The sequence below is a fragment of the Takifugu flavidus genome, chromosome 12 (genome assembly GCF_003711565.1).
Source record: "Takifugu flavidus isolate HTHZ2018 chromosome 12, ASM371156v2, whole genome shotgun sequence".
In the NCBI taxonomy this organism is placed as follows: Eukaryota; Metazoa; Chordata; class Actinopteri; order Tetraodontiformes; family Tetraodontidae; genus Takifugu; species Takifugu flavidus.
The window spans coordinates 15,065,034-15,080,367 of NC_079531.1; the positions used below are offsets into that span (position 1 = coordinate 15,065,034).

The 15,334-nt window shown below is 45.1% G+C and overlaps 1 protein-coding gene and 2 long non-coding RNA genes across 7 annotated transcripts; 2 read left to right on the plus strand and 1 right to left on the minus strand.

Moving 5' to 3' along the window:
- Positions 1-4,600: 4,600 nt before the first annotated feature.
- Positions 4,601-11,087, plus strand: zgc:113279 (uncharacterized protein LOC553749 homolog). 5 transcript variants are annotated; one of them, XM_057050067.1, is made up of 10 exons: positions 4,601-4,919; positions 5,289-5,410; positions 5,499-5,520; positions 5,618-5,664; positions 5,730-6,172; positions 6,248-6,353; positions 6,424-6,570; positions 8,982-9,042; positions 9,375-9,538; positions 10,660-11,087. In XM_057050067.1, exons 1-10 carry the CDS (start codon positions 4,601-4,603, stop codon positions 10,690-10,692), a joined length of 1,464 nt encoding a protein of 487 aa, XP_056906047.1. In that variant the 3' UTR covers positions 10,693-11,087. The 5 variants fall into 5 exon arrangements, 3 of the variants coding, with proteins under 3 accessions (XP_056906047.1, XP_056906048.1, XP_056906049.1); XM_057050068.1 differs by having other exon boundaries at positions 9,392-9,538; XM_057050069.1 differs by having other exon boundaries at positions 4,782-4,919; positions 5,194-5,410.
- On the minus strand, positions 4,766-14,526 carry LOC130535186 (uncharacterized). Its single transcript, XR_008953045.1, has 3 exons — positions 14,319-14,526; positions 13,717-13,797; positions 4,766-4,904 (listed from the first exon to the last, which is right to left on the minus strand). It is a non-coding gene; the product is annotated as an uncharacterized LOC130535186 (long non-coding RNA).
- Positions 13,809-15,290, plus strand: LOC130535188 (uncharacterized). Its single transcript, XR_008953047.1, has 2 exons — positions 13,809-14,298; positions 14,943-15,290. It is a non-coding gene; the product is annotated as an uncharacterized LOC130535188 (long non-coding RNA).
- The last annotated feature ends 44 nt before the right edge of the window (positions 15,291-15,334 follow it).

Below are 15,334 nucleotides of genomic sequence, written 5' to 3' on the forward strand. Positions count from 1 at the left end.
ACCGGACGTGCTGCTAAAATGTTCCCTGCGCGTCGTTGCTAAGAGAATTTTATTTATGGGAAACACATATGAGAGTTGGGATTGAGAAGAGGAAAAGAAGTTAGCAATACCGCACGAAGCAGTCGCTCTCGATCGCAACATTTATCATTTATAACAGGAAGTGTCGTATTAATGATCCAGTTTGGAGCCGCGTCACGTTAGCTAACAAGATTACCGGAAAGTTTCCCAAGAACAGCGGTAAAATGGGACCGTCTCACGTTGGGGGCTAGATAACCCGTCCTTGGTGAAAATCTGGCCGCTTCCTTGGGTTTTTATCGACGTGCATGCGTCTGCTGGTGTCGCAGGGAAACACCTGCAGCCACGTTCGGCTTCACTGACCAGCGCACCAAAACCGCAGGTGCTTCTCAAATGAGTCGTCTGTGTTTTTCTGCGTCTCTAAACTGCTGGTGGGAACAAACGACGTACAGACTCCAGGCTGAAATGCACAAATGCTAACCTTATACTCTTACACATCACTGGACATTTCTGTAAATGTGCCAGCGTTAGCGTAGCGTTAGCAGTGCTAGTGATAGCGTCACCAAACTACAAACAAAACATAGAAAACAAAATGAGACATGAAGACGGAGACATGGGGGACGATGCGTGCTGTGGGGGGGGTCCATGTAGCAGTTTATACCCCCCCCCCCCCCCCACCACCACCACCACCACCACCAGGCTTGTTGGGGTCTCGTCGGCTGCATTTCAGGGCTGATCTTATCATCTGGACCTTCTTCCTGCAGGCGTCACCTCAGGGGGGGTCACCGACACCTGAGGGCCCAACCAAAACCACCAGGTCCATCAGCCCCGATCGGTCAAATGTGTCTCTAAGGAGGTGTGTGTGTGTGTGTGTGTGTGTGTGTGTGTGTGTGTGTGTTGTGTGTGTGTGTGTGTTGCTGATGGTCTGAGCACCATTGCAAACCCTTAGAGACTGGGAGACCAGTCCGAGCCTGGTCCTGCTCAAGGGTTCTTCCTGCTCAAAGCAAAGTTTTCCTGCCACTGTTGCCTGCTCAGGTGTGTGTGTCTCTCTGTGTGTGTGTGTGTATATGTGTGTGTGAATGTGTGTGTGTGTGTGGTGTGTGTGTGTGTGTGTTGTGTGTGTGTGTGTATATGTGTGTGTGTATGTGTGTGTGTCTGTGTGTATATGTGTGTGTGTGTGTGTGTACCTTGTCCTGGAAAACCATAAAAGGTCTGAAACACGCCTCAACCTGTAAGTCAAACAAATCTGACAGGGCGGCTTCACTTTCACCTTCCCTCTCTCTCTCCTTCCCCCTCTCCTTCCCCCTCTCTCTCCCTCTCTCTTTCCCTCTTCCTCTTGTTCTCCCCCTCTCTCTCCCCTCTCTCCCCCTCTCCTCTCTCCCCCTCTCCTCCCCCTCTCTCCCCCCTCTCTCCTTCCCTCTCTCTCTCTCTCTCCCCCCTCTCTCCCCCCTCTCTCCTTCCCCTCTCTCTCCCCTCTCTCCTCTCTCTCTCTCCTCTCTCTCCCCCCTCTCTCCTCCCCCTCTCTCCCTCTCTCTCCCCCCCTCTCCCCCCTCTCTCTCCCTCTCTCTTTCCCTCTTCCTCTTGTTCTCCCCCTCTCTCTCCCCCTCTCCCCCCTCTCTCTCCCCCTCTCCCCATCTCTCCCCCTCTCCTCTCTCTCTCCCCTCTCCTTCCCTCTCTCTCCCCCTCTCCTCTCTCCCCCTCTCCCCCTCTCTCTCTCCCCCCTCTCTCTCTCTCTCTCTCTCTCTCTCCCCCTCTTCTTCCCTCTCTCTCTCCCCCTCTCCCTCTCTCTCTCCCTCTCTCTTCTCTCTTTCCCTCTTCCTCTTGTTCTCTCCCCTCACTTTTTCTCTCTCTCTTTTGAGACCCTTCCCTTCCTCCCCCTCTCTCTCCCCCCTCTCTCTCCCCCCTCTCTCCCTCTGTCCATCCCTCACTCTTCTTTTTCTTCTTCTTTCTGTACAGATTCAATCAAAGTTTGACGTCTGAAAACCTGAAACAAACAGATGGAGAAAAACTGCTTGCACAGCTGCTGGTACTGAATAAGTGATTAAACTGTGCGTGCGTGTGTGTGCATGTGTGTGTGTGTGCATGTGTGTGTGTGTGTGTGCGTGTGTGTGTGTGCATGTGTGTGCAAGTGTGTGTGTGTGTGCGTGTGTGTCACACTCTCTTTGTTCTCTTGGAGTTCAGAAGTTCAGGAAGAACCAAACGAGTCTCTTCTGCTACTGATCTGCACGAAAAAGCTCCCAAAAATTCACATGAATAAGTTGATCCCGTGATTATCTTGATGACCTTTGACCTCGGCTCAGAGCAGACTAGCGTGCAGGACGTGGGGTCAGGACCTGACCACCGTTAGGTCCGTCGTCGGGTCCGTTACATTAGAAAAACACGCCAGCTTCTTCTGGTTGAGGTCAAAGTTCAAAGCTGCGTTCAGCCGTGCGCCTGCTTTGAAGCAGCTAGCCGCTAACGGCTAATCTCGATTAAAGAGACCGAGTAAGCAACCGAATCGGAGCAGATCCGGAGTGGATCTGATGTCAGCAGAGAGTTTCACTCCTGACGAACGCATCAAAAATGCCAATCGGGTTGGAACTAGTCGCTCAGAAAGTAATTTGAGGTGTGACTCGGGTGAGGTGAGTCGGGGCTTGTAGCGCGGGCAGACTCGCGCACACCCGACGCTAACCACCTCCTCATCCTCTGCACATTCCTGACTCTCAGGAGGGAGCACCAGCACCGGCTCCTCACTTCTGATCCACAGAAACTGCGCTGATGAAGCAGCGTGCACGTGTGGGCTTGCTCAGTTTCTGCTAAATGAATCCACACACACACTCTGACACACACACGTGTGTGCCTTGCCTCCACAAAGAAGGTCGTCGGCTTAACACTCGTTACTGCTGTCACTACTCACTCCTAAAGCCCTCACACTGATCTTTAACCCCAACCTTGAGTCTCAAACCCTCAAACACACCTCTCAAGTTCTGAGGACTCGACAGAAAGTCCTCACTTTGTTAGTAAAACACAAATATTGGTCCCCACTATGTACCATGCATTCATACACACACACCTATGTAGGCTAAGAAACACAGAACTGGGACTGTAGTTTCACATGCACGTACATTTAATTACAGATTTGCACCATGTTATTTACAGTTTATCTGTAGATTTAAACTAATGTAGTTTTATTCATTGTGTTGCATGTTAACTGTATACAAGTGCTAAATTATTTTTTTCACAGTTTGATTGCTTTTAATTTACACTGCCCGTGTTAAATAAAACTAATATCAAAGTAGAACTGTATTAATTTGTTATTTTGCGTCAAAAAAGTCTCTTTAAGTCTCTTTTATAGTACTTTTTTAGTGTTTTACTTTTTTAGACACTTCTGACATCTAGCGGCAGAGTGACGCAACTGCAACGCTGGCAAATAAATATGCAACCACGAGATGGCGCCAGAGAGCTCTCAAAGAAACGGGACTAAAACGAGTTTGTTTGTCAAGTTTTACCGTTTTTACACCATTTTTTTTAAAATAAAAAGATTTACTTATTTATTTGGTAGGTGTGCAGTTCTCTAAAAGGGATTCTTAAAATATTATTTTTCTTTAAGACATGGCCGTGTTGGTGCAGTAATCTGAAAAGACTCAAGTAGATTAATATTGTTATTAAGTTATGACTAAATCAAATATTTAAGACGACTTTGATCTCTTTTCTTTGGTGTCCCCGTATCATTCCGGGTTTTTTTTGGGTTTTTTTTTTGCTGTTTTTAATATGGTTAAAGGCTGTTTACTTTCTTAATTGTGCGCCTTAGAAAATAATAAAACACAGTTATATCAAACGTCTCAGAGCTGGAGCTAAAACGGCAACAGCGCCACCCACTGGTCAGGTTCGAGGTCAGGTTCAATGTTAGGTATGCGGGTCAGTCTGCCGGGCAGCAATAGTCACGAATTCATGTTTCAGGTTCATCAATAGAGAAACGAATTGAAAATTGAATCACATTAAAGGTGAAAATCAACCTCCATCGAGTCAAAAACGCGAGGAGAACAAAAAGCCACAACCGTCGCCATAGAAACCGGCTCCAAATCGTGATGACGGTGAACTGAGGAACCTCTTGTTAAAATAATGTCAGATTATTGTGATTTATTGTCTTCTGGATGGGATCAAATCCAAACTCCGGCAGTTTAATCAAGTTCAGTCTTTTCTTCGACCCACCCACCCACACCCACACACACACAACACACACACACACACACACACACACACACACACACCAACGCGTTTGCTGTGTGACAGCAAACGCGTCATAACAGGTCCTACCACATGTGCGCTGAAAGGGCGTAGTTTTCAAACACCCAGTTCCAAGTAACAGTTTATCTGTGTGTGTGTGTGTGTGTGTGTGTGTGTGTGTGTGCGCGCGTGTGTGTGTGTGAGAAGGGGGTGTGCTGGGCTTTATGACATTTAAACCCACCTATTAAAATATTTATGATCCAAGTTTCAAATCCAGAAACACAGTAATCGTGATATTGAGCCTTTTTTTGTCGAGTCTCAGCTATTTATTTAACTAAATTTTTAACAGGAAATAGTGTCAGAGCGATCTGTTAAATCGATGACGTCCCTAAGGTGTTTTTGGACGGCGTCGGATGGGCGTTCTCAGGCGGGGGGGGGGGGGCGGGACCTCCACCTCTCCGCAGCCGCGTCGGAGTCGCCAAACCCGGACCAACACACAGGTGCGGGTCGCACAGCCTCGGTCTTCCCTGGACTCCAGTTTGATCTCCAGCACCGGTTCGAGATGAGGGAGCGTTTCAAACGGAAGAACCGGGATGAAACGGCCGGTGGGGCCGGCGCTGAGCTCACGGCCTGGCCCGGGGCTCCTGCAGCGGGCTCCTGGGAACCTGCAGGACCCAGGTTACCTGGCAGCAAAAAGGGTACGGCAGCTTATCCAAACAAAATATAATAAATTCAGATATTATATTATATATTATATATATATATATTTATACTATACTATAATATACTATACTATACTATACTAATATACTATTATAAAATATACTAGAGAAACCTGGCCCACAGTTCCTCAAATGGCCGCATGGGTCCAAAAACAATGCGAAACCACAGAATTGTCAGAATTTGATGCGGCACTTTAAACAATAGGTCAGAATTCTTGATGCCCCTGAACTTGACCGTGTGTGTAAATAGTGGACACGCTGCTCCATATGTGGACCTGGAAGTTGCAAAATATGCACATCAACATCAACACAAATGACGACCTTCGTCTCTCCTGCCCTCGCCAGATGCCAAGTGCTCCATTTATGATAGCAACAAGGTTTACCTGGGCGTGCGGGTTAAAATGCCAGTACGAGATCTTCTGAAGAACATCCGTCTGTCACAAGGTGGTCTACCTCTGGAGGATCAGGTGGTTTTACTATTTTATGATGGGGCAACAGTTTTTTCTTTGGTAGGGTTGATTTGAAAACTTGTCTAAATGTGCTTTTTTTGGGTAGGGGCAGGAAAAGAGAGTCAAAGGTGAGTAAACTCAGCTGAAATAGCTGTTCCTTTGCCTCATTTTAATTAAAAAAACAATTGTGCGAACACATAAATTGTTCTGAAATTCTGCTTTCAGTCGACAAAAAGCGTGTCAATACCCGTGCCGCACGCCAAATGCTGAGGGTGAGTGGCAGTGAAAACGTACGTCCCTTTTCCCACCGTTTTTTGATTGGTCTGCATTCCTACAGAGAAAACATGCCAGTAAAAGTTTGGAGGAGCTGGCCATCATCGTGGAGGTCCTAGAGGAAGATCTCAGGACCAGCACCAACCACGGCTCCTCTCCCCCCCCCTTCCAGCCGCCCCAGTCACCCAACTCGAACCCAGTGGGTAAATCGGGCGCAGGGTACAACAGTGACGAGATGATCCCAAGCCCTGAGGCCTACCTCACCAGCTCACCCGGCAAGGCAGGGTACCAACAGGTCCCCTCCCCTCCTGGGTTCATGAGTAGTGGCCTCCAGATTTGCAGCATGTCAGGAGGAGATGGACAGATGCAGGATTGGACAGAGCCCCCGAGTCCTGACTGGGACCTCAACAGTTCCTTTTTCTTCTGGACACAGCTACAGAGAGAGGAGTGTGTCCTCGGGGGCATCACGGATGCGGTACTACTGCGCACCGACATACATGGCAGGACGTAAGTTCAGTTTGCTCTGGATTTGGGAGCTAGCATCGTGGTGAATGAAGCCATTAAATGCAGTTGTGCCTCCAGATCCCTACACCAGGTGGCCTGCATTGGGAAAAGGGCGCTAGGCTACTGCATCGCCAAAAGGATGGTGGTCCTCAACAGCCTGGACCTCAGGGACTCTGCTGGAATGGTGACATGAGAGATTTGGGTCATGTAAACTTATATCTTCAGTAAAAGTCACCCTCCCCCTCTGTCCATAGACCGCCCTCCTCCACGCCGCTTCGCACAACCACCACCTGATGGTTGCAGATTTGATCCACCTGGGAGCTGATGTCAATGTGAAAAACAACTCCGGGAAGTCTTGCCTCCACCTCAGTGCCGAAAAAGGCTACATCCGGGTCCTGGAGGTTAGAGATGGGTTTTCTTCTGTGTGATCCTTGAAAACAATTCGAGGTTAAGTAAAGATGCGTTCACGTCACTGCTTTTGTTGGTCTTCCTGGGAAAAGGTGGGACGAGTTAGCCTGTCGGAGGGATAGTCAACAAATGTTGTTGGATTAGGTTAAACGGTTGATATAAACCTTGCAGGTTGAATGATCTGGCTTTGGCAACAATGTTCCCAGGATAGCATCGCCCACTTACAAGTTTGCACGCACATAGAACATCATGCTAGCTTCAGTCCTTCTATTGCGTTACGATGTGTCGAGCTGAGCAATGAAGGTATCAGACTGTGGAGTTGAAAGGCTCCGATCAAAACCTACTGAGCTGGTTTAGCGCAGTACATCTCTCCGCGATGTGACATTTGGCGTTTTGTTATTTTTGAGTTTACTCAGAAGCTAGTGTGTCACCAGCGATTGAACTTGCTCCACTTCATTGTTCCTCTCAAGAGCTAATTTACTGTGTCGCTAATATCCTTACTTTTAGCGTCACGGTTGTTTTTTTTCAACTTGGACGGTAATTTTTGTCCTGTGTCTACCTGCCGATACTTTAGCTGTCCTAAGTAGGGCTGAGTGATTTATTGCATTTGCGATAGTATCACGATAGGATAAAACAAGGTGTTCTAATGCCAAAGGCTGTAAATCGACTTGTCATGTGGTCTGGTAGTGTTGCTCGTGGAGCAGGGCAGGATTTAACCTGTTCCACAACGGTGTCACAACTGTTTCGCACGACGGCGAAGCGCCGCGAATAGCTGAGAAGCGGCGGCAGTTTCCTTTCCCATGTTAACAGAATTGCACCATGCGTCACTTCAGTGTCTGGTCCATTACGTGTGCGAGCCGAGAGCGACCGCGTTATGCCGAAGGGATCTGGTCGATTTTCCGATCCGGTCGATTTTCAGAATGAAACAAGTAAAACAGCGCAAGTGACAAATGCGATGCTACTGGCAGGAGATCAGTGAGCTTCATTTTAGCTATTTCAATATTGATTTAATAAAAATTGCCATTAGATTATTGTCCAAATTCATTTAGTATATAGGTCCCAACCGATCCGAAGTATCGGATTGGGCCCTGACACCGTTTCATTGTGCAACAACGTGACATCTTAAAAACGGCAACCACTTGATCGGCTGTAAATGCAACAATCTGACATTTTGATGCTAGTGGTGGTGGCTTTTGTTTAGCGTTAGATCTGGTCCTGTTTCCTCACATGTATGGTGGTGCTACATCAGTCAGCACACACACCGGTCCAGAGACTGGTCCACCCCCAAGGACAAAACACCCCGACACGAACAGAGGAACAGTTTTTGCTGGTGGTCCTGGGATCCCCCCAGTTAATTTAGAACTCATGAGGCACTTTGGAAAATCAATCAATCAATCTTTATTTATATAGCGTCTGTTACAATCAAAATTGTTTCAAGGCGCTTTCCAGAATCCCAGGGCCTGACCCCAGACAAGCAACAGTAGCAAGGAAAAACTCCCCTTTAACAGGAAGAAACCTTGAGCAGGACCAGGCTCATGTAGGGGGACCCTCCTGCTGATGGACGGCTGGGTAAAGAGAGAGAGGAGAGGAGAGGAGAGGAGAGGAGAGGAGAGGAGAGGAGAGGAGAGGAGAGGAGAGGAGAGGAGAGGAGAGGAGAGGCACGGCACAGAGCATAGGTGAAATGTCTTCGAAAAACGAAAGGAAGCCAGTTGAATTCTCTTAAACCAAGAGATCTCAACCAGACGCTTCTATTAATTACTTCTATTAATAACTTTAAAGTTGGCCTGCTGTTGGCTTGGCAAACTGGCTTGGCAAACTGTATCGGATTGGTATCGGCAAGACAGTGTTTATTTAGTCATGCATCGGATCCGCGGCAAGAAAAAAAGGATTTGGGCAACCCTCTTCCACAGGCCAAATGAACACCTGCATGCTAACTAGCGCAGAAGTAAACGAGTCAATGTGAAATAAAGAACTTCTATTCCTAAAGTTCACCGAGCTTCATCTCTTCAAATGTGCTCAGGCTCTGATGTGGGGTGCTAGCTAGTCAAGCCTGAGTGTGTGAAGTCCTTTTGATGCTTAGCGACCTTTTCCAATGATACTAACATTTCTTCTTCTTTTTGAGCGTGCATAGCTTGTCATTCACATGTTCAGAAGTCGGTGACTCATAGGAATGTATCGCAAGACATACTGTAAATATCCGCGGTGTCGACGTAACCTAGTTGATAAGGCTAGCTTTTAGGCGAACGATACGAAAATATAAAACTGCTTAGAGATCCTAATGTAGCTATCATACCTTGTACTTTCCTCCTCGGAACAAACATCAGATTATCTCTAATCAGATTTCCTAAGTGATTGAGGTTCAGGTGGATTTAAATCCCAACCCCTCATCATCTTTTCCTTTTAGGTGTTAAAACAGGCAATGATTGGAGGCGTCTATGTGGATGTTGAAGCCACCGACAACTCTGGTAAGATAATCATAATATTAAGGAAACAAGATTTAGCTAGTATCCTTTTTTTCTTATCCTTTTTACTAAGTTTTCCTATATTTCACACACAACCTTGGCATGGGACATTGCAAAAAAATAGATATTTAAAACAATATAAAAATGATTTAGTTTTGATTTCCAACAAACACACCAGTGGATCTAAGGGACCAACCAGTTTGAGAAATGCTTGAGATTTCAGTTATGAAATAGAAAGTGGGAGAACAGTAACATGAAAGCCTGCGACGCTGTTGCTGTACTGGTTCTTCAAGTAACCAAAACAGACTAATCTAAGTGTGTGTTTGTATTCCCAGGAATGAGTGTCCTCCAGTGTGTTTCAGTGGCCATGAAGGCCACCATGAGGGACCTGGAAAATGGTCAATCCTCCCATTGGGGCAGACTCCACGCCCTCCGCCAAGAGCAGATGATGGAGACGCTGGAGTGTCTCCTGCAGATGGGTAGCTACCTTCACACCATGGTAAACACCCGAGTAGCAACATCATTTTACGACATTCAACTTGACTTCAGACAGTCTTGACGTTCACACAAGAAAACCAAATTTCCGCGGTAGTTTGATTATATAAAATGCATGTGAACGCTGTAGCTTGACAAAAATCCCCCCAGAGAAGTCTGAACGTAGACGGAGCAACAGCCCCCGGACAGCTCAGATGTTTTATTCGAGCATGTTGACGGCAAGCTGCCACAAAATCCAGCTCCATAAATTATTCGCGCCAATTGAGCGACAAGTGGAGTCCGCTTTAGATGCGCATGTACTTACTGTCAGTAAGCCAATGCTAGGCTAAGTTCCATCAAATAAATTATACATTTGCAACAGTTAGCTTTCCCACATCAGATGCCTTGCCGCCTGTTTTTTAACAGTTGTAGCCCTGAGACGATTGTCCTTTGTTTGGATTTCAGATTTGCGCAACAGAACAGTGAATAACCTTAACAAATAATGACTCAGCTTGACTTACAAACGTAGGCCTTGTGCCTATTTACAAAGCTAGGCTACATCTTTCTGGCTCCCACACCGTTATTACATGGTAGGGGATTATTTTAGCTTGCTTTAAGTGTGCTTGTATTCTTTTAAAGCGTCATCCTAAAGAATTCATACCAGAGAGGTCAGACTTCTGCACCCTACAGATAATTAGAGGGAGGTTGATCGGTATTAGGCTGTCAGCGCTCAGCTAGCACCTTCCCTCTGGCATGACATAAACAGGTTTTACAAAATAACAGAGGCCCATAAAAAATGATTGTAAAAATGTCAGGGTTGACTGAACGTAATTATAGCTACTACTCGTATATCATGCCGGTGTAGCCAAACCATGGGAAGGGCTAACTTTAGCTAAAATGAGGGTGATAAACACATTTCATTGCCTTTAATGTTCAGCCTTATAGGTGCTGAACATTGATTGTACTTCGACGTCGATATTTTTGGAGTTGCCATAAGTACCGGGCAGAGTTTTTTATGTTCGCCAAGGGTAGCTATGGCAACGGTAACGTGGGTCGTACAAATTTACAATGAATTTGCATATGTGAAGACACTTATATTACCCAACTGTCGTCTCATCCTATTTTTCTTTTTGTCTTTTTTCTTAGGGGAATCGAATGATGCAGCCAATTATTGTTTGACCCCATGGCACTCTGGCCCAACTGGGCCTTTTTGGACCCGACAGTAATGTTCTGAGTTGGTTCAGGCTTGAATTTGTCATAGAGAAAACCAAAGGCCTTCATTTGGGTCGGCCTCTGAGCACAAATTCAAGCCCGTTTCGTCAAGCATCGAGGTTTTTGTGCCAGGTTCTGTAACCTGCACAAACACCAGGTGATCCTCTGTTGGTTTCTATGAAACTTCAACCGTTGGTTACATTGGAGTAACTAACCCAGTGTGTCTGTGGGGATGCACATCTGTTCTGATGTTTCGTGGCACATTTAAGGGTTTTTTGTTAAAATCCTGGGCCCAAAATATCCCAGCAGACACAAAGGATGTAAACATACTTTAAACATTTTTAAATAGTGTCTTGATTCAGCATTTGCTTTGCTAATTTCATTTACATTTGTCCTTGGCTACTACGACTTAAGGTTCAAGGGATCTCTAGATTTTCGGTTCTTTAAGCTTTCTTTTTTATACTTTTAGCAGGTTTTACACCAGTCAATGTTAACGAAGCTAATTTGAATTATTCAGCTTTTATATTTCCTTTAAGCTTCCAAAAAGTTACCATTAAATGCTTAACGTGCTGCAGGAAAAAAAAGAACAAAGAGCTGAACAAAAAGAAATAAAATTAAAAGGAAACTAGTGTTTCTGTTGGAAACTACATGAATGAACTCTGACACTTGTGTTGGGTTTTAAAGCCTGTTGTCATATTTCCTATTTATACAAGACGGTTGAAAAGACAAACAATAGGAAATTTGTGGCACTTGTATTGATATGTTTTCATTAATAGCAAAGATTTGCCGATATCTAATCCAGGGGAAGGCTGGTGATTCAAATGTATTTATCATAGCATAATGTATTTATGCTAGTGTTGCCTTAAAGTGTTGACACACTCTTTAATCATAATGTGGGTACTTATAAGGCATGGAGATTGTTTGGTGGTTGGTTTTGTTTGCATTCTAAAAATTGGAAACACCTATTGTCACAAACCAGTACAAACTGGGCCAATGCTAGCTAGCTAGATCCTGAAATGTCTATAATGTCTTGTGGCAACGGATCACATCAAAGGTCACTCTGTATCGCACAAGGTACTTGGAATTGTTTGATCTTTGAAGTCCGGTAACGTTTGTGCTCCAAACTGTCCCTTTACTGAAATGTGACGTATGTATGATTAAAGGTGTTTTCACATTGGTGATGGTACAAGTCAAAATTATGTAACAATAATTGTACTTTTAAGCACATTAAAGATCAGGTGGCTGTAACATTGTCTTTCCATTTATTTATTTGACAGTTCCTATCGATAAAGCCTGCCCCCACGGCAGGACTGCTTAAGCTAACTCCCATTGTAAAGAATTCAACGTTCCAGGACTGAAACATGCCTTCTGCTCTGTTCCTCTTGAGCAAATGCTAATGCTAACATGAACAACACTTGCATCTTTTTTTTTTTCCAAACCAATGATATTTATTAATCATGTTGCAACGATGCGTTTCACAACCCTCGGCCAGATGTGTGGGGGCTTGCGTGGCTGTTCCTTAATTTCGTAATTTCATCGCTCCATTTGATGGGAAAAATCATTTATAATCTCTTATACGCGCCCTTAGATGACACTCACAGGTGGCCAACATGCAAGTGTACACAGAAATAAGAGGTTTGAGATGTTTTCTGGCTCTCTGCAGCTGTGATTAATTAGATAAGAACGAAATTACACACCAACAGCAGTTTAATCAAATGTGTGCATTCGGCTTTCCTTCATTGGAAGGGGTGTGTGTGTGTGTGTGTGTGTGTGTTTGGGGGGGGGGGGGGGGTAGCTAGATAACAAAAAAAGTTCACCTGCAGGGGAAAACTGGATACAGTCTTTTTAGAGCATTCAGATTTCTGACTGATGGAAATTTAACCCTGTAATTATTAGGGAATGTGAAACGGAATGTGAACTCGAACATGAACGCACAAGGTTATCAGACACGTCATTTTCGGAAGCGCTGCGATGAAAGAGGCCTGGAAATGTGACGCCTCTGTTGAGAAAATGCCCTTGTTTAAATGCTGGAAACTCAGATTTGACATTTGTTCAAGGTCAGAAACTGCAGTTCCTCTAGCGGCCACTCGAGGCTTCAAATGAGTCCGGATTTAATTTTTTCATGTAATCTAGTTGCCATCATTAAAGCTAAACAGCAGCTAGCTGTCAGCTCAAAATCACAATATTCTGACCCTAAATATTTCTACTATGTTGTCTTGCGGAAAAAGGGAAAGTAGTTTTTTGGTGGTTGTGCCTGTTGGCTGATATTCTGAAGCCTCTCAAACCCCCTATACGACCCTCTTCCTACCCCCCACCCCTGTTCTTCTCCCTATTTGGCTATGCTGCTACAACCTTCTCATAATGAATTTAAAGCCTCCTCACTGGTGTGCACACAGCCTGGAACGGTGCTGCAGGCCGTCTAGCACCACCGAGTTCCATCCCATCCTCTCCTCCATACCATCACTTCTGTGGTTCCCCCCACCCCCCGTCCATTCCCCCCCTATTTGCAACACCCTCCACATCATCTCCAATTCTACCGTGACGCCGCGTTGCTCGCGTTTGCCTCGCCTTGCCTTAACGCTTCCACCAACCGCTGTTTCCAAGGTCGAGCTGAAACCGTTGCACGTTCCTTTGCCGCATTAATTGCCCCACATCATCCAAGGTTACCATTTACACAAATGTGGGCATATGTTGCATCATTTAACGTCAGTCCAAAATCTGAAATATATTTCCATGTTTCTTTGTGCCTCTATGTGTGCACATGCTGGGGAAACAGTTAAAGTTGATGATAAAGGTCGGCGCATTCATTCTCTGAAAGAGACGCTGTCTTAAATTTAACCAAGAAAGGTTCGGATGAAAACGATGTTAACGGTGATGAAAGCTGGTACGTTTTAAGCACCACCAGTTCCAGTGAAATTACATTAAAAAAGTGGCAGCTATGTTAGGAATATGATTACTTTTATAGCAGTATTGTCCTCTAATGCCATTTACCTGCGAGGCCCCTGAAAGCAGCGCCGCCCTTTTCCCGCCCTCTGACGCATTGACGTCACTCTTCAGGCCTCCAGCTCAACCCTTCCAAAATATGAAAGAAACGCGGATATTAAAGGATAAATAAAGAAAATGACAACGTATGCATCTTTAATGAGGAGCTAACAGTGCGCCGGGATCGCTGAGCCCGTCTAAAGCATAGAGGAAGAGACTTTGACGGCAGCTAGCCTAAATGTTGCTAGCTAACGCGATACTCGTTAAGGTAACGTGAGTGACAGCGAGCTGAGGGTTTAGGTTTGGTTATTGCTGAAAGGGCCCCTGAGAGATGGCTGACATTGGCCCACGTATCAAACAGAACGATTGAACTGCTTTTCGACACCGACGCGTCGGGAACCCCCCACATGGGGCCCCCGACTCGCTGTTGCTGGCTGGTGGCTGTGAAGGGGGCTCCGAGGCACGATTGATATTGATCCATATCAGTGACACTAAATAACTCGGCGGTTCTCTCGAACCGGAGAAAACGAGGCGAAAATGTCCCTAAGGACGTGCAAAAAGGAATTAAGAAGAAAAAGAAACAAGAAAGTGGTAAGTTGTATACTACGTACCTGTTTAAAAGGTAGTGACGTCACTTCGTCCCAATCCCACCAAGCACCAGAAACCGTTCTCAGCATTTGTGTCCAACATAAATCGATTTATCCGCTCGGTCTGTCCAAAATGTAGCTAATATGTATTTTTTCTTTAACATGGAATATTAACATGGAGCATTGATAAAGCTGGTCTTTAGTTATCCCACACAGATTTTAAATGTTGAGTTTGCGCAGCAAAACACAAATATAAGTGTGTGTGTGTGTGTGTGTGTGTGTAAACAAAATAATTTGTAAAGTTCTGAACGGATTTAAATGAAATTTCCAGGAAATGACAAAGGGCCGATGAAGAGCTGATTATTAATATGTGGAGAAATGACCTGTTGGTGGCGCTCTGGGCTCTCCTTTCTAATTTCTATTATTGTGTATCATCATTAGTATTTATTGACATTATCTGTTGCTATTGTTATTATTGATTTCCTCATGTAAAATATGAAAAAACCTTTTCCTGTGAAGATCCCTTCCTTCCTTCCTTCCTTCCTTCCTTCCTTCCTTCCTTCCTTCACTCCACCATACCTGTCATCATCATCAAAATCTTCTTCCTCTTCCTCACTCTACTGGGTTATGTGTGTTTATTCTCTTCAGGCCAGCAGGGTCTTGATTGACAGCTGATCCTACAGACCATAATAACCCTGCTGGATGCACCGCTGAGTTTTTTGTTTTTTTTCCCTTACGCAAGAGCGACACCTGGAGGACATAAAGACGCGGAGTCTTTCTAAATATTCCAATGCGTGTGATTATAGTGATGTAGGTTTTGTTAACATTTGACACATTTTAGTCGTCCGTATGAAAACTGTAAAAAAAAAAAAAAAAAATCCAGAATCCAAACCCTTTTTTTCGGCGCAGCACCGTATTTATGGCTCGATGAACAATCATCCGACGGGCAACAAACAGATGGAAGCCTTGATCAATACATGCTGCAGCGCTCTGCCAGCCTGGTGTAATTTTTTATTCTGATAGTTCACTCCCGTCTCCTC